The sequence below is a fragment of the Hemicordylus capensis genome, chromosome 1 (genome assembly GCF_027244095.1).
Source record: "Hemicordylus capensis ecotype Gifberg chromosome 1, rHemCap1.1.pri, whole genome shotgun sequence".
Taxonomy (NCBI): domain Eukaryota; kingdom Metazoa; phylum Chordata; class Lepidosauria; order Squamata; family Cordylidae; genus Hemicordylus; species Hemicordylus capensis.
The window spans coordinates 205126778-205152317 of record NC_069657.1 but is presented as its reverse complement, the minus strand read 5'-3'; the positions used below and the strand labels follow the sequence as shown (position 1 = coordinate 205152317).

The window sequence follows — 25540 nt, the reverse complement described above, 5'->3', positions numbered from 1 at the left end:
ATGCCGCCGAGAGATCCAAAAGAACCAACAGAGTTACACTCCCTCTGTTGATTCCCCGGTAAAGGTCATCCATCAGGCCGACCAAGGCAGACTCAACCCCATAGCCCGCTCTAAAGCCAGTTTGAAATGGGTCTAGATAATCTGTTTCCTCCAAAACTGCCTGGAGCTGGTTAGCCACCACTCTCTCAATCATCTTACCCAACAATGGGAGACCGGCCTATAACTGTCCATCACTGAGGGATCTAGGGAAGGCTTCTTAAGTGGTCTAATAATTGCCTCAAACAAGGAGGCATCCTACCCTCCCTCAGCAATGAGTTAATGATATTAACTATAGCAATAGCAATAGCACTTACATTTATATACTGCTCTATAGCTGGAAGCTCTCTAAGCGGTTTACAATGATTTAGCATATTGCCCCCCAACATTCTTGGTACTCATTTTACCGACCTCGGAAGGATGGAAGGCTGAGTCAACCTTGAGCCCCTGGTCAGGATCGAACTTGTAACCTTCTGGTTACAGGGCAGCAGTTTTACCACTATGTCATCCCCAACAATCTCCCTGCTAGATAAAAGCTTCCAAGTCGGGCAAGGATCCAAAGAACAAGTGGTAGGCCGCACCGCCCCAAGCACATCGTCAGGCATCACAGATTGAAACTGATCTAATCTAATACTGCAAGAGGGATTGCTGGACACCACCTTAATAGACTCTGCAGAAACAGTGGAGTCCAAGTCAGCCCAAATACAGGAGTTTTTGTCCGCAAAGAACCCATTAAAAGCATCACAGCAGAACAAAGTCCCCGGGGATTGGTTTGAATTGGAAGGAGCCTGGATCAAACTCCTCACAAAACAGGGACAGCTCTGCTGTCACATGCACCGCCTCCACATAAACCTTCAAATGGGCTCTATGCTGCATCCTGTCACATTCAAGCCGAGTTCTCCTCCACTTGCGCTCCAGTCGCCTACCTTGCTGCTTCAGACCCTCTGTATACCAAGGGGCCACTCTTAAATCAGATCAGAAGGGACGCTTAGGAGTGATCACTACCCTGGTGAGTTCCCTATTCCAAATTCCCACCAGGGCATCGACATAATCGCTGGCAGGACCAACATCAAAACTCTCCAAGGCCTTTTGGAATCCTACTGGATCCAACAGCCTTCTGGGGCGGACCATCTTAATAGGTCCCCTGCGGGGCTGGGTTGTGCCTGTGAAACCAACCTTAACCAGGTAGTGGTCCATCCATGACAATTGGGAAACCACAGGATCACGCACCCATGGAACACCCCCCTGATCCAAACAAAAGACCAAATCGAGTGTCTGGCCGGCAACATGAGTTGGTCCTGAAACTAGTTGGGATAGGCCCATAGTTATCATGGCTGCTATGAACTCCTGAGCCGCACCAGACAAGAAAGCCTCACAATGGATATTGTAGTCACCCAGAACCAAAATTCTGGGTGACTCCAACACCAACTCCGAGATCAGCTCAGTTAGGGAGTCGGTTGGGCAGTGGGGTGGACGGTACACCAACAGAATCTCCAGTCTATCCCTAGTTGCCAGCCTTAGAAAGACACACGCAATGTAAGTCAACTGTCACACAGGGCCTTGGTAATGGAAATGGTTTCCTTATGGACCACAGCCACCCCACCCCACCACACCACTCACATCCCCTGGCCTGCTCCACAGCAGAGTAGCCTGGTGGAAGAACTAGGCCCAAACTGGGCCACTAGCTGTTCGAACTGGTTCGGAGGCCCATAAAGGGCCTCTGAACCAGTTCCATGCAAATCCCTAATGGAGAAGGGGAAAATTGGTAAAGGTGGGGTGAAAGGGTTATGCAATGGTAAGAAGGACAGTCAGTGACCATTATTTATGTAAAGCTGAAATATAAGAGATAAGTACAGCTACCTAATGGCGTAGCGGGGAAATGGCTTGACTACCAAGTCAGAGGTTGCCGGCTTGAATCCCCACTGGTGTGTTTTTCAGACTATGAGAAACACCTATATCAGGCAGCCGCGATATAGGAAAGATGCTGAAAGGCATCATCTCATACTGTGAAGGAGATGGCAATGGTAAACCCCTCCTGTATTCTACCAAAGACAACCACAGGGCTCTGTAGTCACCAAGAGTTGACACCAACTCGACGACACATTTACATTGACTATCAGCAACAGCAGTAATAACAGATATAGTAATCTTCTTGACTATACTAACTTAAACAGCTAAAGTATTGCAGTAGGAACAATGGATCTAGATCGTGATGCATTGCACTCATAAGAGTGGGATTCTTCGCCTGCGCAGGACCATTTGGGCATAATTGCCTTAGCTCCTCAAAGTGCTAAGCCTCATCCCCTGCACATGGTGCACTTCCTTAGTTTGGGCAAGCTAGCATTTTCTCCTTGGTTCTTTTCTGACCCCCATTTTGTCAGCACCTTGGACGGTGAGCTCCTTGGATGGAACTTTTTCCTCTGGAAAAGAAAGAAACATTTCTTTGTTATACACCTCTTATTCAGACCAGACTTTACTAATCTTTAGCAAATGGTTTGAAAAAGGAAAAGGAAAAAAACCAGACAAACGGATGGATTCTTTTGGCTACGACTTGGTCTGATGGAGAGACTTCAACAGCACTGACTCAGAACGGACTCCTGACTTGAGCATTTGTCTTTCCCCCTCCCTTTTCCTCATGGATAAGAAAAAGCCATTTAAACATTGTCTCCACTGTAATGCTAAGCTCCCTTCAGCGGACGACCATGACCCTGTCTCCTTTGCCTTGGAGAGAAGCACAACACATCAACCTTCAAAATATGCCTCACTTTCTCTCACCAAATGCACAAAAATAGGGTGCTACAGCTTTGGGCCGCATTACATGATGAGGCATTTCGTCCTGGCACTCCAGTGCCCTGTTTGCCCGCTGACATGCCTGTTCCTTCGACGTTGAGCACAGCATCGGAGCCGAGGAATGTGCAGGAGCAGTGTAAATCCTCAACTCAAGGGGCCAAGACATCGGGTATCTGTTGCCCCATTTAAGGCCTCCCTGGCATCTCCAAGATAGGACTGAGAGAGATTCCTGCCTGCAACTTTGGAGAAGCCGCTGCCAGTCTGTGAAGACAATACTGAGTTAGATAAACCAATGGTCTGGCTCAGTATATGGCAGCTTCCTATGTTCCTAAGGTGCTGAAACCACCTTCGGACTTCACACACCATAAGCTCCATAAGTCTCAACAACGTGAACAAGACACCAAGAGGTGAGCCTCTTCCCAAGAACCATTAGGATAAGACTGATAAGTCTTGATGCGGGGATCCTACGACTGTCTCTCATTCGACCCTGCCTCCTTCCAGCATCCAACCAACATCTATGTCAGCCTCAACACCAACCTCTCGACACCATGTTCTCCTTTTGGCATCGATGTCAATGCCTGCATTGATACCGACCTCAGTGTCAATTCTCAACCCCTGACAAGTCCTTGTCTCTTGCCAAGACTCCTTTACAGTCTCCTTTATTGGTGTCCCTGATGCAACGGGTGCACTCTTCGACCTCACCAGTTGTTTTTGATGTCAATGTTGACAGCGACGATGATCTGGATCCTGGTTTCCCGTGGCGACGGGAAATGCTCAGCATCATCAATGCGTCAGCATCGCCAGCACGCGGAGTGGAGGCAAGCGCGGAGTCCTAGGTGGTGGCATGGCCGCAGACTCCAAATCCATTGACTCCGTCTCCCTGACCGGAATCAGGGGAGGAGGAGGCACGTTCTCAGCAGCAAGCAGCACGATCACCCCCTCTGACAAAGGGAGAAGCGGGATCGGCAACAAGGGGCGGGGCCGTGGTTCAGCAGCGCATCAGCAGTACCCCGCTCCGGCAGACGGCAGGGTGGGCGTTCCTTGTACACTGCTTGAAGTAAAAGTTGTTCGCTCAGGCACACAGCCGAAGCAGGCGCCCAACAGAGTTTGCTAGCGCCGGTTTATTCGGTTTTTTATGCGGGCGTTGGCTTTAGATGTTTGGTTTTCTTTTTTGCCTTCTTCTGCTCCTGAGCAGAGTAGCTGGAGGAGGCCGAGAGAACGGAAGAGCATTGTTGGTGGCGCTGGGAGAGAAGCCTGGGTGCTGCCCTCCTCAGAAGGAGCCGACATGCGGAAGGGCTGCAAAGACCTCTGATGAGAAATGGTTCCCTCAGAAAGGGAGCCTTTGAGTGGGCGCCCACCTGAGCGCGCTCCATGAAAACAGTGGAAAACAAAAGCAAAAGGGGGTTAAAAAAGTCCAAGCCGAATTAGAAAAAAGAAATATAAATTTGGATAAGAACCAAGAAAAGAAATATGACTTCTCCCGCTACCTCGCACAATACTAAATAGTAGAAAACAATAAGGTAGAAAAATGGGTAGCTAGCCAAAAACAGGTAGCTAGCTAAGCACAATAAGGCCAATTTAGGCAGAGCCAAAGACCCGACCTGTTTGTGGAGCAAAGACAGGACCGGAATTGGGGCCGGAATTGGTCCTGTCTAGAGCATGCTCAGTCTGTAATCCCATTATATGGAGGATGAGCTCCTCGGACTGTGGAAAAATGCTACTCCATTCAAACATAAGGTCATCTAGATTATGTTAGAGCTTGCTGAGGTGTGCCCTCTATCTCTTCCCCTCTGGAAAACATTGTCATGTTTTGTCTTAAAAGAATTGAGTCTGATCTAAGTAAAGAATTGCCCAGTCAGCCAAAACTGACTTTATGCTGATAGTACACTGGTCTTGTTTTTTTAAAAAGGTTTAAACTTCTTTCCTTAGAATTAGATCCAAATGGTGGTTTGAAATCAATTTGTCATACAGCTGCTTATTTTACTTGGTGCTTAATGATATAAATAGTAGTACTGATCTCTTGAAAGGCAATTTTTTAAAAACCTAGACTCAGATTAAAGAAACAGTTACAATAAAAGACAATTAAAAAAACAAGCCAAGACTGAGGAGAAATTATAACCTTTTTTGACAGAAAAGTACAGATAAGTTCTGAAGTAGACTAGTGCTTCTATTATTATTGCACATGATATACATGATGCCCAACTGAAATAAACAAGATGAATGAATATGTGATGTTCACTAAGAGCAGAAATTGTCAATAAATATAGCAGCATAGAACAATTGCTGTTTCTGCCTTTGAAGTGGAATGATGCACAATATATATTTCTAGCACATTTCAGAGAGGTCCCAACGTTCTTAACAAACTTCATTTGAATCACAAACTTCTTTGCAGAAAGTTTCACTAGTCGTTTCACTACTCATTCAAATATGGCCATTGTTTAAAACAGGAGCACAGGATATCAAACACTTTCAGGAAGTGCGAAAAAGAGTGATTAGGGTAGAATGGAAGTCTGTAATAACAAAGCTGTACTGCCAAATCAGAGTTGAGGAGGTTATGCCCTGTTCTTCATCGTTTTATTACACATACTCAAAGAGAGCCTTTGTAGAAAGGTCACATTGTCAGACACTAAGCCAGTCATTTTTCTTGGAAGTTGTTTTTGAGATAATGTAAAAGGCCTGGTTTTTCTCAGTTGTTCAAAGTTGTTGTAAAGGCAGACAGGGTTGGAAAAACACACTATCCCTTTTATGTAATGCTAGCTTTAGCCCACCTCCCTTCCTAAAATAAGACAGAATATTCTTAAAGCTCTTTTTCTTTTGCGTTTGGACCCAGGAAATCTTTGGCTAGAAAACTAACTGCTGTTTTTGAACTGCTGCTGCTTCATGTAACATCTGCAACAGTAGCAAAATAGCAGTCTTACTATGTCCTGATAATACTTTGATCCCTATAGGGTGCTGCTGTGAAAATATTTAAACAAGAAATCTTCTTCAGCAAAGAATGTAACTGTTTTTCATGAATATGAATTGGACACTTAACTATAAATAATATAGTTATTTATACTACAGTTATTCCAATGCTACACAAATATAAGTAAGCCTTGCTTTGTTAAATTCTCAAGTGACCTCTCATTAATCTATACATTATTATAATTGCATCATATCTTAGAGAAATCCTAAAAGTAGTTAAGGAAGACTGTGTAAGCCTAAAATTTATGATTATGGAACTACAGACTTGTGACAAGCAATTTTGAAAGAAAAGGTAGTGGAAATGTATTTTGCACCATCTTTTTTCAATCACTTCTAGTAAACTGTTAAAATGTAAATAGAAGCAGTTTTTCACACAATATTTTCACAGACTTGTACATGGAATCTTAATATTGTGAGCAATCACTTTTTAACCTCTATATACTCACAGGCCTACACCAGTGTGTCCAAGGCTTCGCTTAGTCTTGCAGACCACAGAGAACTTGGAAAGATGATGAACACAATCATTTTCCACACAAAAATGGTAGATTCCTTGGTGGAGATGTTGGTGGAAACATCTGACCTTTCTATATTTTGGTATGTCATTTAACTTGGTTCTAAAGCTTTGTGAATTTGGATCTTGAGTGCTTAAAGCAAAAAAGGTAATGAATTGGATCCTAATATACTACTGCTTCCACTCATGGGGCACTAACTTGGGATCCTGTTCATTGGAGACAGATAGATTTGGACCAGCCTTCAGCTTCAAATCTTCCTCTGTGAAAATAAAATTTAATGTTCCATCATCAAGATTACTGTGATAAGGTGCAAATTATAAAATATGCATCTGTAAAATGCTATGCAGTTACTGTTACGGTAATGGTAAATCTTGTGCCCTGCAGTGTGCCAGTGGATGTAATGGAGTTATCTCAACCCTCCCATAAGTCTTTCAGGCCATTGTTCTATTGAGTATTTTTTTAATATTCATATTTAATATCTCGATTGTTTTTTAATTGTTTAATAGATGTGTACTGTTTTAAAATAAGCTGTGAACTGACTTGGGATTATTTATTATGGAAGGTGGTATATAAATTTAACAATAAATTGAAACTAGATGAAGTTTCTATAATCCTTTCGGAGAAACAGGAGCCCTACTATTTGAGCTACCAGCTAAGTGATATGTGCTAATGACTGACCCCCACCCCCAGGCTACAGTGTATGTGGTTGGAGGATTTAATAATGTTGTCTTCTTCTCTACTGCCAGCTCAGGGTGTTGCATGCACAAGTCTTTTGTTATTTGATGTCTGGTATAAGTGCTCATTTTCAACTATTATGTGAAATAAAAGATTTAATCACTGGCATTTTAAATTTAGACACAATCTGTTAATGTATATAGTGTTTTGTTTGTAGTTATTTAACTTAACCTGTGTTTTTTTTAACAGTTTTTATAGCCGGGCATTCGAGAAGATGTTTCAGCAATGTTTGGAACTTCCCTCTCAGTCCAGATATTCAATTGCATTCCCACTACTTTGCACTCACTTTATGAGCTGTACCCATGAGCTGTGCCCAGAAGAGGTAATATTCTATATTAAAGTAAGGGTTGCACAGTTAAAAATGGAAATTGAGTGATCATTTTAATGTATAAAGCGAATGGCACAGTGAAAATGGCTAGTAATGTCAGTTATAGCAAAATTTCAAATATGTTACATGCAGGTTGATTATCTCTGTTTACAGTACGGACTCTTCCATCTGAGGAGACACAAAGCAAGAGAGAGAACCCTAATTATTAAATATATATATGTTGTATTATGACTGAATTATGAAATATTAATTGCTATTGCATGGTCACTGAATTGCAGAGTCTTTAAGACAGCTTATTAGTTCCAATTACACCAATCTGTGCACTTCTCCTTTTAATAATAGCTTACTTATGCAATGGGGTCAAACTACTCACTGGACATATAGTGACACAATAAGCAATGCATAGCTCCCATACAGCTCTCTTGCTTCTGTTTGTCTTTTTTGTGGTGGGGTGTGTGTGTGTGTGTGTGTGTGTGTGTGTGATGGTTTTTACTGTTTAACTGATATTAAGGTTTTAAATGTGATTTTAATTGAGTTTTATTTTAACTTTTGTAAACTATCTTGGGATGCCTTATGAAAGGCGGTATAAAAATTGAACAAAGAAGGTGTGAATTCTGCAGTTTGTACAAACTGATCATTATTCATTTTTTCCACTGAGCTATACAGTTACTGTAGATTGTGTTTCTGTTCAGCTTGTCATGCTTACTTGGGCATAATGCTTTAACTAAGTTGAACAAAAATCAGATGTACAAAACGTTCAATATTTCACAGCAGTATTCTGTTTACAATCCGAATGGATAATATATTATCCAATAAAAGGAAATACTAGGGCACTGACTATTTAAAAGTATATTCTGTCTAAAGATTCATCTCAAGCCCAGAATTGGTTATTTTAATTTGTTTTGCAACACAATAGGCCTGGGTTTTGGAAGTATGCCTCACTGCACATATACTTGGAGTTTGTATGTGAAGAAACTATACAAGCACAGGGAAGCTTGACAAAGGCAACTTTCTTGCCTTCTCCACAGTGACAGTGACTCCCTGCATCCCCCTGAAAAGCCTCTCCTGTGGGTTAGGGGGAGGAAAAATGGATGATAATTGGCAGGATGCGCCATGAGTAGAGCTTGGAAGAGGTTTTTCTCATGGTGTGGGTGACTGCTGTGCGAAGGAGGTGACAGGGAAATTGCAATTCTTGTGCTTATAGTTTTTTGTATACAAGCCTTAGTCTGTAATTATCTCTTTATATCAATAAGCACAAAAAGGAAAAAAACTTTGGGGGCATGGAGCAGAGAAGCATAACAAATTGAAATTAACAGCTGCTAAAATATTTTTCTTAGCACTTATTAGGGATGTGCACGAACCTGTTCGGAGGCTCTTTTCCAGGCCACTGAACAGGTTTGAACACTGGGCAGTTCGAAAGGTTCAAAGGCAGGGAGGGGATAACTTTAAGGGTGGGGGAGGGTGCACTTACTCCCCCTAGCTGCATCCCCCCCCCCATGCACTCACTTAAAAACTGGTCTGGTGGAGCAGTAGCGTACCTCCCTGCCACACCGTCCTCTCCTCAGACCAGAAGTAGCCGTACCAGTTTTTAAGTGAGTGCTGGTGGGGGAATTGTGGGGGGAGTGCACCCTCCCCCACCCTTAAAGTTATTCTCCACACACACCTGCCTTCGAACCGGGCCCTGCTGGTTTTGTGCACATCCCTAGTGCTTATTTCATGGAGAGTCCTATTGAGAATTCTTTGCTTAACTGGGCATGTTGAAAATACTGCATGTAACAGCTGTAATTAATGAAACAATATGCCATATTATTCTATGGACTGATGGCTTTTCTTCAGGGGCTGAAGGAGACACTCACTTGCTGAGGGTTTAGCTCAACCAATTTTTTGTTTAAAAATTGCTTTTTGAAGCTTCAAAGAACAAGATTTGTTCAGTTCTGAATGATAATTAGACTTGATGGATAGACTGTTCTATGCTCTCTCGGCTTAAATGGATTCAGTGCAGGTATGTTTCAATGGTATAAGCTAGGGGTTCCCAATGGGATACTATACCCATAGGGTACTTGAAAGGTTCCCAGGGGGTACTCAGTGCATAATACTATTTATAAGTAACTTGGTGTGGAGGTGAGACAGTGACTGCAGTAGCCTGTCTCCCTAACTGTAACACTTAAGTGAGTGTGTGTGTGTGTGTGTTTATATCTATATTATGGCTGCGATGGTGCAGCGGGGAAGCAGCTTACCTAGAGAGCAAGAGGCTGTTAGTTTGAATCCCCGCCGGTGTGCTTCCCAGACTGTGCCTAGTAAATACATATTTGTAGTCACCTATTTCGGGCAGCAGTGATATAGGAAGGTCTATCTAACTCGGTATTGTCTTCACAGACTGGTAGCAGCTTCTCCAAGGTTGCAGGCAGGAATCTCATCTCAGCCCTATCGTCTCAGCCCTATCTTAGAGATGCCAAGGAGGGAACTTGAAACCTTCTGCTCTTCCCAGAGCAGCCCCAACCCCTGAGGGGAATATCTTACAGTGCTCACACTTCTAGTCTCCTCTTCATATGCAAACAGGATGCACCCTGCTTAGCTAAGGGGACAAGTCATGCTTGCTATCATCTCATATCGCATGGGAGAAAGACAATGGTAAACCACTCCTGTGTTCTACCAAGAAAACCACATGGCTCTGTGGTTGCCAGGAGTCAACGCTGACTTGACAGCACTCTGTGCGTGCGTGTGTGTGTGGAGAGAGAAGTTCAATTAATTTCAATGGGAGTATTCATAAGTAACTTAGTCTGTATGTATGCCAGTGACTGGTAAACTCTATGGGGTACCTGAGCTAAAGATTTGTGGCAAAAGGGGTACACTTACCAAAAGAATGTTGGGAAACCCTGGTATAAGCCATTAATGATCTCTTAATGTTTTTAAGCACCGTGATCATGATTGTTTGTGTATATATCTTGAAAACAGTGTTTGTGTCTATATCTTGATAGAGACATCACATTGGAGACCGTAGCCTCTCCCTGTGCAACATGTTCTTGGATGAAATGGCTAAGCAGGCTCGGAATCTTATAACAGATATTTGCACAGAACAGTGTACTTTAAGCGATCAGGTAAGAACTTTACTTAACTCCTTATAAATACAAATATAATTACTTGATACATTTCCCCTTAAGGTTCTGCTTGCAAATTAGCTTTTCATAAGGTGTTGCCTGTTGTTCAGCTTAACTACACTGACTATTAACTGTACTCAGACTGCTTTTAGACTTCAATTTCCAGCTGGTCAGTAGTGCTAATTGAATAGTCTGCAAGTATATGAAATATTGGAAACAAAATCTTCTATATTTTCAAAATGCCTACAGTACCTGTAAAGTTTCAAAAGGATTACAGCACCAGTATAATCTATGAAATGGTGGTTGGTTTGTGAAGAGTAATTCTATCTTGTAACTAACTGCTGGTTGTTCTTATTTTTTATTTTTAAGTTGCTGCCAAAGCATTGTGCCAAAACAATCAGTCAAGCAGTCAACAAAAAGTCAAAAAAACAGACGGGTAAGAAAGGAGAGCCAGAAAGGGAAAAACCAGGAGTAGAAAGCATGAGGAAAAACAGGCTAGTGGTCACCAAGTGAGTTGTTTTTATCATTAATCCTTATCTGTGCATATCTTACCTTGTCCTTTATATTTTTTGAGTTTCACTTAATTTAACTCAGTTGAATTTCACTTAATAGTAATTGTATGTTAACAAGTTTCATCATTTTTTTGATTAGCTAAGTGCCAAATGGAAAAAATATGCCTATACATTGGTCTCCATATGGGGAAAACATGCAATACATTTCTGTTCTGCACAGTGAGCCCATCCTCCTTCCATTCAGCATATGAGATACATCTCATGGTGAAAGCTAATGAGATAAAAGGACTGGGTCTTGCAAATTATTATTTATTACATTTATAAACCGTCCCATCCAGAGACTTATAAGTCCTTATATCATAGTTTTTAGTTTAAGCATAAGTACTAGATGACTGTATTTGAAATAGTTTATACTAATACACTAATTAATCTTTAATCTTTTTTGAATGTGGCAAGATGCAGCTGTAAAGGTTATGTCACTGCATTATATAATGTATGTGATTTGTTTTTGTTTTTAAAGTCTGGACAAACTGCACACAGCACTTTCTGAGCTCTGCTTCTCAATCAATTACGTTCCAAATATGATTGTTTGGGAACACACCTTTACCCCGAGAGAATACTTGACGTCTCACCTAGAAATCCGCTTTACCAAGTAAGACTGACTGCAAATATAGCTCTTTACTTGCAAGGCACACACTGATTTTATTTTTAAACTGCTATGTTCATTAATATTCATGTACTGTAAAGGAATGTATATTGAAGAAATGTTCAAATAGTTAGAATATCCATAGCAGAAACTTGACCCATAAAACAATTGTGTTGAATCAGTTCATTCCTATCACTCAAGAATATGTCCATCTAGGTTTTGGCCAAGTTGAAAGCTACAGTAGTTGATTTTTAAAAAATGAAATGTTTTTGGTATCTTCAGATACTGTATTTCCTGGAAACCATTACACATGTATGAAAAAGGTAATTGGCATAATGGTCATGTGCTCATGGCAAGTGACTGCAATCCTGGCGCTATGTGTTGGTTTCACTCTGTCTCCCCTTGTATAGCTTCTTCCACTGCAGGCAAATTTGTAAGTGGATTTACCAAATCACAAAGCAATTACAATCAATTGAACCTTTGTGCTGACCCCGCACAGCTCCTTCAAACTTCACAAGACAAAGAGACAAGCTTTTTTAATCTTACCAGCTCATATCTGTCAGATGGTTCAGGGTAGACCTTCACTTCTGTGCTTCTGTGCTATTCACTACTTTTTAAAGGGACTGGATTCAAACATGTGCTAGAGAGTATGGAAGGCTTTTGAGACAAAAGAGCATGCTTCTAGTAAATGTATTTGAGTGTTTTTATAATTATTCCCCCAATGAGGGTGATGTGAGGGGGGAATGTAACCCCAGGCAACCAGGGCAGACCCTGCTTAGCTTAGGGTATAAATCATGCTTGATTCCACAAGACCAGCTCTCCTGGATGTGCTCAGTTGTTTCTACTTGCTCAGAGTTGCAGGTGCAATGTCGTTCCAGAAATGGGGTCTTCCTCTAACATCCCATATACTTAATTATACTAGGAAGGGAAATATGTCCTGTTCAGTACCTTTTAATGATTTCTCGTTGTAGCTACCAAGATCTAGCTTTTTTAGATATAGATCATTGATGATATGGAGTGCCAACTTCCACAACCTCTGTGTGTGTTTTGTTGTTAGCAAGCCCACAACAGAGAAGAACTTTCCACATTACCTTTCCAGCATGGGAACCCCTGCAGTGTAGTTCTCATGCTTCTCCTATAACCTTGGAAGCCCCAGACCAAGCAGGAAGGAGCTGTGGACTCCTCCCCTTGGCCTGGAGGCTTCCGTTGTTATCCAAGTGGCTCAGGAAGAAGAAATTGTGCTGCAAGCAGCTCCAGCATCCTGGAGGTAGCATCAGGCTTGGGGGAAATGCTCTGTGCAATCCCCGTCTTAAAAAGGCAATTGTAAGCCAGAGAGCAGGGATGAGTCCCAAAAAAACAGACCATTCTGCCATTAAAAATATGGTTAGTTTTGTAAGCTGTGTAAACATGTTTTTACTATTTATATCTTGAATATTTCACACTGTGGGTGAGTTGGTTGCTGCGGTGCCACTCTTTTATTTTTGCTCTGCAACAGTTTCTGATACAAGTCTGTAAAAGCATACTTGTGTCAGAGGCAAGCTTGTGAAAAGAACTAGTAAACATTTTCCAGCGAGAATTTAATAAAAGTATTCATTTTAAAAATTGTATTCTCATCCAATATAATCAAATAATTAATCCTGAGTTAAGGTGTTTCCACCTACCCACCCACCCCCCGCTTTCTTCCTTACACTGCTTCTACCTGTTAAATCTCTGAGCTTCTGAAAAATAATGAGGGAATCAATCCCATTTTGCAAAGAGGAATACTGTGTGCATACTTCACAGTTTGTGCATGCAAAGTCAGTAAATGAAAGATGGAAGACACAAAGTCTGCTGCCCAGTTTGTGGCAATTATAGTATCAGTTTGAGTTGTTCAATCGTGATCTGCTGTAATAAGGACAACTAGGATAGTAATAGATTCATACACTTGGATTTTTAAAATATTTGTTTTATTTTTGGTTCCCTTTTAGATAGTGCATTTTCTATGTTGTTGTTGTTGTTTACACAGTCAGACAGGTGTTATTGACTGGTTTGTTTTATCCAGACATCGAGTCCTTCCCAAGGACCTAGGATGGCTGAATTTTATTATCAATGTTGTTGCTGTTGTTGTTATAGATACCGTTGCAGAATATAGGCTGTTATCAGTAATGTTGCTTTTTGTAATTGGTGATGGTGATTTCTGTGGCCGCTATTATTCATTCATTCATTCATTCATTCGATTTCTATACCACCCTTCCAAAAATGGCTCAGGGCGGTTTACACAGCGAAATAATAAATAAGATGGATCCCTGTCCCCAAAGGGCTCAAAATCTAAAAGTAATTCTAGCAAGGCAATAGGTGCATCACACAAGGGAAGAGCGGTTTGTAGTTTCTAAGAAACTATGATATTGAACATCTTTAATGGACTTTATTTCCCCTTGGGAGTGAGATCACCAGTTTTGTTTTGTTTTGTAGGGCCCTTCTGGCTGTTTTAAGTGCAAATGTGTCTTCTAGGGGTCTATAAAGGAAGTCATCAAGTTGATAGTGCCACAGCCAGCGACTCCACTTGCTGATTAACTTCCATTTGATAGTCTGAGACAGCGTTAATCTGGTTGCCTGTTCCCTAAGTAAAAGCTAAGCATATCCTATGTCCACATGTTGTTGCTGTTCTAGGGCAACTGTTTAGTCCCAAGATCCCTTCCTGTATCTGGATCGTGATCCGTTGCATTAATAATGAATGGGGTTCTGCTCCTGCTCACGAACCTTGCAGATAGATTGTCTAGCTAATCGCAACACCCAATCTTCCCGGCACGTGCTCCATGCTTCTGTTTTTTTCGGCAGGTTGGGGCATCATTTACTCAGTTTCTATTTGACTGCCAAAGCATCAACACCTCGTTCTCAAGCTCCTCCATACAAATCACTTTTATTTTATGAACAGTGAGATTTCCTGTTGATTATTGCTTGGACTTTGGACTACCGCAAGACTATTCTTTGCTGTTTGGACTTAAACTTGGTGAAAGGAAATTTTTAAAGGTGTGCCACTGGTCTTGCCACGTGGCATGCCACTTTCTTGATATGGTGTTTAAAACTTCAAATAAGACAACTTTTAAGCACTGCATTGAATGTCGAGCTAAATTGCTGTCAACAGACTATCACGATGTATGCTTGGGAGAACAACCTAACCTGATGGTGTGTAAAATTTGTTGCTCATTCTCCAAGCAGACACACAAAACCTGAGCACTTCGACTCCGAGTGGCGTTGTACGATGAGGCACTTCAACCTCCACCAATATCGGGGTCGACCTCAAGCTCGCCGTCTTGTTCTATGGTAACGCAACTGGTGGATTCTGCTGATGTGCAGTCTAAAGCCACCAAAGAGCCAGAATTTAAATGGCCAGAAATGGTGTCAAAGAAGCACCAGAGGCATAAGAAATGAAGGCACTCCTCTGATGATGGAGAGGAAACTTCTCTGCCTAAGAAACACCGTAGCAAGACACATTCCAAAAGGAGTATGCCATCTCCTATTATTTTACAGTTGGAATCCCTGTCTTTTCATGTTGAACAACTTGCCAGCGTCGCTGAATTCAGCGTTGGAGTTGGGACAAGTATTTTCGCCACCAGCTATGACATCGGACAAAGGGAGTTTGGTACCAAAGATGCCGCCAAGGTCGGCATCGGAGACCATACATGCAACATCAACCAGCGTCACAGAAGCAGAAGGAAGGAGGATTGTATGGCTATTTCCAGCTCAGTTGCAATCCCCATCCTCAGCTACACCACAGCGAAGCTATGACAGGGGAGATTATGTTGGTTTTGGTGAAGGGATTGGAGAACAGAACGATGATGTCTCCTTAGACCCCAAAACAGCTACTACCTTGTTGGCAATGTTGGATTCCTCTAATAACACAGCATCAGGAAATGTGAAATTTGTGTTCACATTTCAAGGGTTTCTGAGTGGTGGTCTCGATGTTGATCATAATACCAAGGAGGAGCCCCTCTAGGTACCAAAAATGCCATTGATGTCTCTGATACGGATACCTTCTACTGCATTGAAACAGACACGGCTAATGTCTCCATTAAGACATTCTGAGGATCATTCTGGGGTTTCGAGACCTATTTCATTATTCTCAAGACCAGTGAAAACAGTAAGTTATGTTCCATTGTCATGGAAATCCCCACTACAATATGTGACCACCCAGGGTTTGACACCATCTGAATCCATCTGAAGTCACCCAACGGAGACAGATAACTTACATTTGTGGTTTAGACACAGCCCTACAGTGCTTTATCCAGCTGATTATGCAGATTACCAATTGTGGAAAACCCAACAGGAGCAACATACAGCATGAAACACAACTACGGGTATATACTGCATCTGTGCCAGTCTGTGTACCATCAACAGTGCATACTACTACAACATCAATAGCTTGACAGACAATGTCTCCGCACAACCTTCGCAACCAGTGCAACCTTCTGCCCCTCATCCACAGGAGCCATGTAATCCTCCAAAAGAACCAATGGATTCACAATTGCCTTCTCAACCAAGGAAAAGGGTAAAGAAGAAGAAATCTCCTGTAGCACCTCCAGTGGATGATGATGGAGATGGATATACTTTGGAATCCAGAGGAACAGATTTAGACGGTGGTGATTTTCCTGCTGACCCACCAGCAGAGTGCCTCCAAAGACTTGGCTTTCACCTGTAGCGGAACTTATAGAATTGAAACAACCAGAGGCAGATCTAAAAGATCCGGTCTACAATATGATGGCTAAGGCAAGGACTTCGCATCCAGTGGTACTTCCCATGCTGTCAGTTATCACTAAGGTGGCCCAGTGCATGAAAAGTGTTACAGACATCCACACCTACAACAAAAAGATTAGAGGGATTATATAGAACCCAGGAAGAGGATAATACATACCTGGTACATCATCCTGTACCAAACCTACTAGTAGTTGATTGTGCAATGTTAGCAAAGGGAGATCTTCTTCATTCAACTTGGGCTGAAAAAGAAGGTAGAAAGATTGATGTTTTACAAAGGACTACAGCTATAGCTGTAACTAGGCAGCTGCCCAGCACATTCAAGCACTTAGCAGAGACAGAATCAAGAGCCATGATGACGGCTGTAACACTACATCACTATGCATGGTTGCGATCCACTAACTTACTCCAGGTCATGCATGATTGTGTGGAACATTTACCATATGATGGGAAAGGACTTTTCTCTGAGTGTAGTGACTCTACAATGGAGTCTTGGAAAAAGTCAAAATACACGGCAAAGACATTCATGGCATCTTCAGCCTCTACTTCTATGTCAGCCCGTTATCAGCCTTACAGCCATCAACAGCAGTGTTCTACCTTTTAAACATCAGGAACAAAAGGATTTCAGAAGGCAGTACCGTCCATATCAAAGGAACGAGGGATTTGGACAAAAGAATAAGGGGCAAGCTACTAAACCTAATAGGGACCAGAATAAGCAGACACTTGGATTTTCAGATCCATCCACCACAATTAAATCTAAAAGCACCAGTAACACCGCCCCAGGCTCATAACAACAGCTTTGTGGTTGCCAACAGTTCCATCAAGTTGGCAAGTCATGCTCAAGCATGGTACCACATAACATCAGACCAATCGGTACTAAGGATTATAGAAACTGGTTACACAATAGAGTTCAAAACTTTACCTCCATCTACCGGGATGAAGTATACAAGAGCAACTCCTGTGTTGCTGGATGACATACAGGTGTTAGGACAAAAGCAAGCAATTGTTCCAGTGCGGTGGATGGAAAGGATGTCTGGATTTTATTCCCATTACTTTCAATATGGGAGAACCATCGCAATATCCTGTCCTTCCATCTGGATTGTCAACTGCACCACGTGTGTTCACGAAGATGATGGAGGTAGTGGTGGCATACTTACGAATGGAGGGCATCATGATTTTCCAATTTTTAGATGATTGGCTAATGGTCACCGATGACAAAGAAAACTTATATTTGCAGATCCAGTTTGTGCTGTGGTTTCTACAGGACCTAGGCATCAATGTCAACTGGAAGAAATTGAATCTGGAACCACAAAAACGCATATGTTACATTGGTGCAGTAGTGAATATGCAGTTAAAAGAGCATTCTTACCAATGGATAGATATTGGCAAATAAAAAACCTAGTTCACCTTGAATCTGCTATAGCCGGTGGAAGCTGTTCAATGGCTAATGGGTTTGATGGCATCATGCAGTGCAACAGTGTGTTATACACGCCTACAGATGCGAACACTGCAGATGTGGTATCTTAAAAAATTCCACCCCAATGCGGACAGTCAGCAAAAGATGTTTATGTTCCCTCAAAATGTATTGAACCCTTTGCAGTGGTGGACAGTGCAGTCAAATTTGCAGACAGGCGTACCATGCAAACCCTTGATCCCCACATAATGGGTGACAACAGATGCTTCCTTGAGGGGGTGGGCGGTGCATTGCTCCAAGCATCAGGTACAGGGTCAGTGGACACAGCACCAGAGCTGTAGGTATATAAACTATTTGGAGCTACTAGCTGTGTTTATAGCCCACCACTGATGTGGAATCTGGCTAATCACCCATTCATTATGAATGCAACGGATCACAATCCAAATAAACAGGTTGCTCACCTGTAACTCAAGATTTGGTAGTGATCTGTTGTATTCCTAAGACCCACCCTAAGCTCCCCGCTACAGTAGCATAGAGCAAACATACTTACCTTACAAGGTCACTAAAGATCGTCATCAGATGGCGGTCTGCAAGAAACCGAGTAAAGGACGCCCCAACTGTCAAAAATAACAGGAGCACGGAGCATGTGCCGGCCCATTCATTATGAATACAACAGATCACTACCAGATCATCAGTTACAGGGAGCATCCTGTTTTTCTGGCTCGCTTTCCAGACACCTGTCTGTACTGGGAGCAATGGGAAAACAAGCTAATGTGGTGGTATCTATTACAAAGTTGGCCCAAATGCTCAGTCACACTAATGCTGCCTAAGTCCAAGTATAGATTGGTGCCTGACTTTCTGTTCACATAATTCTGCATCAGTTTATTAGTCGGGGGAAAGAACTATAGCTTAACTTATCTGAAGTTTAATGACTTTCTTTCTTTTCAAAGGTCAATTGTTGGCATGACTATGTATAATCAAGCAACACAAGAGATTGCAAAACCTTCGGAATTGTTAACAAGTGTAAGAGCCTACATGACAGTGCTCCAGTCAATAGAAAATTATGTACAGATTGACATCACAAGAGTGTTCAATAATGTTCTTCTTCAGCAAACTCAGCATTTAGATAGTCACGGGGAGCCTACCATTACCAGTCTGTACACAAATTGGTAAGGATTTTAACTTGGTATCTCTCTTTCTATTCATAGAAATACAAGCTTTTCTGTGAAAAAAATCTGAAAGAGATTTCTAAAGTGAAGAGGAACAGGTCGCATTAGGTTGTGTAAACTGTGTATTCTGCCCCCACAAATACAACTTGAAATAGAGTTAGGGTAAATGAATTGTAGACTGCCTCTATGTTGGATTTCATTAAGTTTTAATTTCCATACTTCATGTGAAAAAGCAAATTATACATATGCTTAATTGAAATGAGTAGTTATTTAGGGGAACTATTATGAGATAATAGTTAACAATGTAACAAATGTGAGGATATCTCTTTGCTTTTTAAGAACAAGTCAGTGACAATGCAGTTCTTATTAATGTTAATGTAGTTATTAGCTCACAAGTTACCCATTTAACACGGGCAGTTCAGCACTGCCTGTGCCGCTGTGAGTGTCTAAACACTCCTTACAGTGTTGTGGAACAATCCTGTTCCACTACAACTTAAAATATGCATAATCACAATTGCACAATACTATGTGTCCATTGGAAATAATGGATGTAGTGTTGCACAACTGTGATCATGTGACATTCAGTAGTGGCAGAATAGAGTTGTACCACAAGACCATGGGCAACTCTTATAGTGGTGTGGAACCGTTCGTGTTTACTCTGTGCAAAATGCAACCACTACTAATAAAAAGATTATGCACGCTATATTATACAGTCTATGTACAGGGTCTTTCACAAAGAATGAGAGGACTTGTCCCTGCCTCAAGTCACTTAAGATCTAGATATCAACACAATTAATTTATACTCCTAATTAATACTTACTTCTTCCATTAATGGAAGTACTGGTTGGAATACAACCTTGTGTGATTATGTTCATTAAAAGTAGGAAGTGGCGAAATTAATAAGGAGAATAATGGTGAGAGAGACTATATTACGAAAATGATTTTGATTTTGTTAAGGTATCTTGAAACCTTGTTACGGCAAGTCAGTAATGGCCATATAGCCTATTTCCCAGCAATGAAGGCATTTGTGAACTTACCTACTGAAAATGAGCTGACATTTAATGCAGAGGAATATTCTGACATCTCAGGTAAGTTTTTTCCATAATCTGAACAACTCGCTTATATAGGTTTGTGCTTCTGTTGAGATTCTTTTTGTTGTTAAGTAATTAAGACTCTTTTCTGTACAAAATAAGAAAATCCTTGGAAAGTCCTGTGTGACTTTCTATATACTTTCTATATCAGACTATAGCTTTTATGTAATAACTCCACTTTTGGGACCATACTATGGACTTCTTTTGAAAGTCTTGTAAGGCCTTTCTTTTGAGACTTGATTTTGGAAGCCACTAGAAGAAAAGCTGTCCTTCCAGGTGCCTGAATGGCCCAACTGCTTCTAGATGCTCAGCTAAAGAGTGTGTGTGTGTGTGTGGTGGGGGAGTACTTTAAAAATTAGGCCTCTAGTTGTGCGCTGCCTCTGAAGTGAAGTGGAAGCTATGCAGCCTGTTCCATGCCTCTACCCTGTTACAAATAAGGAGGAAAGGGCAGGGCAGGGGGTCCAGCAGACATACAGGAAAATCTGGACTGACAGCAAGGATCTTAGTCAGAGTTCTGACAGAGTCGGAGGCTCCTGCTATTGTTGCGGAACTCCCTCGAACAAATCTGGAGCATGTTGTCTCCAGCATGTCTGTTGAGCAGACACAATTGCATGTATATTAATTACTACTGCTACTGCTACTACTACTACTACTACTACTACTACTACTACTATTATTATTATTACATTTCTATCCCGCTCTTCCTCCAAGGAGCCCAGAGCGGTGTACTACATACTTGAGTTTCTCTTTCACAACAACCCTGTGAAGTAGGTTAGGCCTTATATGTATATATATCTATATGTATATATCTATATGTATGCCTATAGATATTCCTTATTATATGAATTTTAAACCTCTGTCCATTCTGAGCCTTGGGCAAGGCAATGTTGAAAACTTTAAATATGTGGAATGGAATAAACAATTAGAATGTCCTTATTTAAATTATGACACTATAAATCATTTGTGTCAAAATAACTTCAATTCATTTTCCTTGTCAGAAATGAGGGCCTTGTCAGAACTCCTTGGTCCATATGGAATGAAGTTCCTGAGTGAAAGTCTTATGTGGCACATTTCCTCACAGGTTGCTGAACTCAAGGTAACTTTTATTGTTCCTTTGTGGTTGTTCTTTTTCTAATGAAAAACAGAATTTTCTTTATAGGATGAATACTAGAATTCTGGCCAGGATCCAAAGAACTACTTTAGGTTAGCCCAAGGGTTTGCACTTACTCCTTGCAATTTTTGGCTGCTTTTCTTCAAATAATAAACTCTCATGACCTATCCCAAACAACATGTCTAAATGCCCTCAGGTGCAGGGAACTGGTTAGATCTTTTGATCCTGTTTACCTGCTACTTTGTACATCTCTCATATCTAAATACATAAGCAGCAAGACTTTTTATAACCTCAGATATGTTCAGAATACAGCTTTATTAAGCAAGTTCAGATACTATAGTAATGGGTTTCGATTGAACTTGTAAGTGTAATATAAATGTTGGCCAGGGCATTGCTTTAGAATTAAGTTTTTCCATTTGAAAAGAGTTCTGGGATTTTGAGCAAGCCTGTGTTAGATTCTGCTTTTTAAAAAACTCGGGGGGGGGGGTGTAACAAGAAACTCACAAAGTGTGTCTAGCTCTGACTGGTAACTGACAGTTCTTCAACGTGGTCTCTGTCTTTTACACCAATGGGCTATGCACCTGCACAGAGACCTCGTTGGAACCTAACAAGCTCAATTCTCCTGCTGGGGAACCTCGCCCCCAGCCGCTATATGCGGCTACACCACTCCACATCCCCATAGTCTTCGTCATCTGCGCTTCAGCAGACGTCGTGGAATCTTCAGCTTGGAAACGAGTAGGACTGTTTCTTGAATCCTGTTGGTTTTTCTCCTGTTTTCCTTGTTTCACATCTTGTTGTTTTTCTTTTAAATGCAGTAGCTACTTTTTCTTGAAGTTTTTATTTTTATGCCCCCCACCCCACCCCCATCATCGTTGGCTCCGATCCCGGCTGGGACGGAGCTTTGTGGCCGGCTTGACGAAAATTTTCTATGCCAGGCACAAAGAACTTGAAGAAATGTGCTTCTTGTGGCTCTAAGATCCCTTCCCCTGATACTCATACCGAGTGTCTTCTCTACCTGGGGGAATCCCACATTGTCGAGACCCACATTCATTGCCAGAGGTTTACAAAGCAGGCTTGAAAGAATAGGGCTTCTTGCTTGTGCGCTGCCCTGTGGGACTTGGCCCTCCGTTCTTCTGAGGCGTTGTCATTGAAGCAGTCATTTAAAATGACTTCTTGGATGCAGTCAGAGTGTTCAGGCTCTGTTCCTCTAGCGCCAGAACTCCTGTCCTTGGTACCAGTGCCATCAGCGCCTGCCTTGGACCTATCCGTGGTTTCAGCCCCTTCGGTGCCGATGGATGACTTGTCTAAGCAAGTCATTACTCCTGCTAACTTGGCAAAGAGGCACCTTTTAACGTGGTGATTCTCTTTATTTAGCAGGGGGAGAGTAACTGGCCCTATCCACCCTCAGCACAGTACCTCCAGTGACTGTTGCTGGTGTCTGTCTTATGTTTCTTTTTAGATTTTGAGCCCTTTGGGGACAGGGATCCATCTTATTTGTTTGTTATTTCTCTGTGTAAACCGCCCTGAGCCATTTTTGGAAGGGCAGTATAGAAATCAAATAAATAAATAAATAAGCGCACTTTACCTTTGGTACCAGACCCCTCTTCGGTCCCTTCGGTACTGTTGAAGAAGAAAAAGAAGCCGGTGCTTGTTCCGCATCTACTGACAAGACAACACCTTCCACCTATTCCCAAGAAGAAGAAGCCCCCGCCAGTCTCTTCTTCGGAGGCTCTGCTGGTTAAGAAACCAAAATTGGCATCTTCCAGGCATGGCTTAGCAGTTGTTGACCAGGTGTCAGAAGGTTGTCCGGCCATGGTACCGGTTTCTCCAATACCAAGTTCTACTGACCCTCACCTTCATACTAGTTCTCTGGTGCTTCAGTGTCTCCGAGCCAGACGCCTGACTGTATTTTTATGGAACAGGAACTCCCAGTAGCAGCCAACGAATGAAACTATGCTACGTCTGACTATGAACCCTATTCGCCAGACAAACCCGCTGCAAATTCAACGTGGCTGCCTAGACATTGTTCGTCTCCCATGCGCCCCATGGAACAGCCCCCATGGCGATTGGAGAGCACGTCGGAACTCAGACGAGCGCTCTTCGATATGGGAGAGATTGGGATCGACGTGGACCATCATACACAGATCAATACCATGACTCTGTGTGGGGTTCCACATATGTAGATAATGAACCCTCCTCCTATGGAGATTGGTGCCGGGAAGCCGTCGTTTATAGACAGTATCACTCTGATTATCGATCGGATTGTTCTGACTATGGGAAGCCCTGGCACGGATCTCGGTACCAAGAGAGTTGGCTTATGGAGACGCCAGGACTAATTGCAATTGGCGTAAGACCCCTTCGCATTCGGAAGAGAGGTCTCGCTCTCCTTGACAAGACCATCGTGACTGTGCTAGTGGGTGCGGGTTGCCTTCGGCGGTTCCATTTCGGCCTCCAGTGCCGCAACCTTCCTCAGTACCAACTGCGGAGGCAGATGGGTCAGTACCGAACCCATTGGATAACCATCTGGAACTTCCAGCTATCCCTCTGGATTTGGCCCCGGTTCCAGTTGCACCTCCTGAGATGGAAAGTCTGGACTCGGACGTAGTCCCCCTGGGGTCATCCCCTTTGGATAATCGATCAGACTCTAAACCTGTGTCTCGGTCGGAAGATCTTAAGCAATACAAGGCCTGTGAGGCCCACATGGCTTCTGCCCTTGGTGTGAGCCTTGATACGCAACAAAAAGGGGAATTGGACTCTTTATTTGGTATCATTGATGCTGAGCCAAAGTTACCGGCCTCTCTACCACTGAACACTACCTTATTGGGAGTCATGCGTGGGCATTGGAAGAAGCCAGCAACTCTTTCGCAACCCAACAGGTGTTTGGAAAGTTTCTGTAGGGTGCAAATGTAGGAGCATACGACCTTCTTGAAGAATCATCCTGTGCCTAATTCCATTATCATGGAGGCATCTCTGCAAAAGTCTAAAGGTGGCAGTCACTCTGCTCCGGGTGATAAGGAGGGGAGGAAGTTGGATTCCTTTGGGAGGAGACTCTGCTCGGCGTCAGCTCTGCATTTGCGGGTTGCCAATTACCAGGCCTATAATGCCAGGTATAACCATTTTTTGTGGGAAAAGGTGGCCCCCTGAGCGGCCATTGGACACTGACAGAGAGGGATCAGCACATCAGTTACAATATGAATGTCCAGGCAGACACGTTGAGCAGACTGAAAACAATTTCCCACAAGTGGATGTTGGATTGGGGTTTACTCTGGGACATATTCGCAATGTGGGGTGCTCCGGTTCTCGATATCTTTGCATCTTGGGACAATGCTCACTGTGCTCTCTATTGTCCCAAGGGAGGAGAAGGGGAGGGCTTTCTAGGCAGTGCTTTCGTCTTGTCCTGGAAAGACCCCTTCCTCTACCTGTTTATGCCTTTTCCCCTCATACCAAAGGTTCTTCGCAAACTGAGGGAGGATCACTCCAGGGCCATCCTAGTAGCCCCTTGGTGGCCCAGGAGGCCTTGGTTTGCGGTTCTGAGATGGCTGGCACTGATTTTTGTGTGCCTTCCTATTCTGCCTTACCTGCTGTCACAGAGAAAGAGTTGGGTGTTCCGTCCGGACATCCCATCTCTGCACCTGACTGCCTGAAAGATCCTACTGACTTCCTGGTGAGACTCAGAGACATTTTGCTTGTGACTAGAAAGCCCTCAACGAGGAAGCCGTATGGACATAAATGGGCTCATTGCTGTACATTTGCTACTCAAAATGGGTTTGATGTTCTTAACCCATCTGTTCAAAATGTTTGTAACTATCTGTTGTCTTTGAAAGATTTGGCGGCCATTGTGGCGCATTCACCCGCCTCTTGGGTTTCCTGGTTCAAGAACCCACTGATAAAGAGCTTTCTAAAGGGTTTGTCGCATGTTTTACTGGATGACCCTTTTATGTCACCGGCTTGGGATTTGTCTGGTACTGGCTGGCTTGCTGCTACTGCCCTTTGAGCCTTTGGCTTCGATTGGTCCTCGTCTCCTGACGTGGAAGGTTGCCTTCTTAGTGGCGATCACCTCCGCTAGGAGGGTGAGTGAATGGTGGGACCTGAGGGTTGATCTGCCATACCTGCAGTTTCATAAGGATAAGGTTGTGCTCCGACCAGATGTTTAATTCCTTCCAAAAGTAGTTTCTACCTTTCATCATTGCCTACCACTCACCTTGCCTGTATTTTTTTCAAAACCCTTTGTCTAATGCAGAACTCAGGTTACATCGTTTGGATGTTCGGAGGGCATTGTCATATGTTTAGAGGTCAGCAGAGTGGAGAAAATCTCCTTTTCTATTTGTTCTGTATGATGGGCCTCGCAAAGGCTTCCAAGTTTCTGCTCAGTCCCTGTCTAGATAGATTGTTTCTACTATTGA

The 25540-nt window shown here is 42.6% G+C and overlaps 1 protein-coding gene across 5 annotated transcripts in view; it reads left to right on the top strand.

Annotated features, from left to right (window-relative positions):
• Nucleotides 1-25540, top strand: part of NCKAP1 (NCK associated protein 1) — a 94591-nt gene that overhangs the window by 53568 nt on the left and 15483 nt on the right. For all 5 annotated transcript variants that reach the window (XM_053270185.1, XM_053270175.1, XM_053270167.1 and 2 more), the window contains 8 exons: nt 6239-6384; nt 7227-7359; nt 10344-10463; nt 10833-10972; nt 11496-11627; nt 18717-18935; nt 19893-20023; nt 21025-21122. In XM_053270185.1, coding sequence (XP_053126160.1) covers nt 6239-6384; nt 7227-7359; nt 10344-10463; nt 10833-10972; nt 11496-11627; nt 18717-18935; nt 19893-20023; nt 21025-21122 — 1119 coding nt within the window. The remainder of the gene's footprint in view (nt 1-6238; nt 6385-7226; nt 7360-10343; nt 10464-10832; nt 10973-11495; nt 11628-18716; nt 18936-19892; nt 20024-21024; nt 21123-25540) is intronic.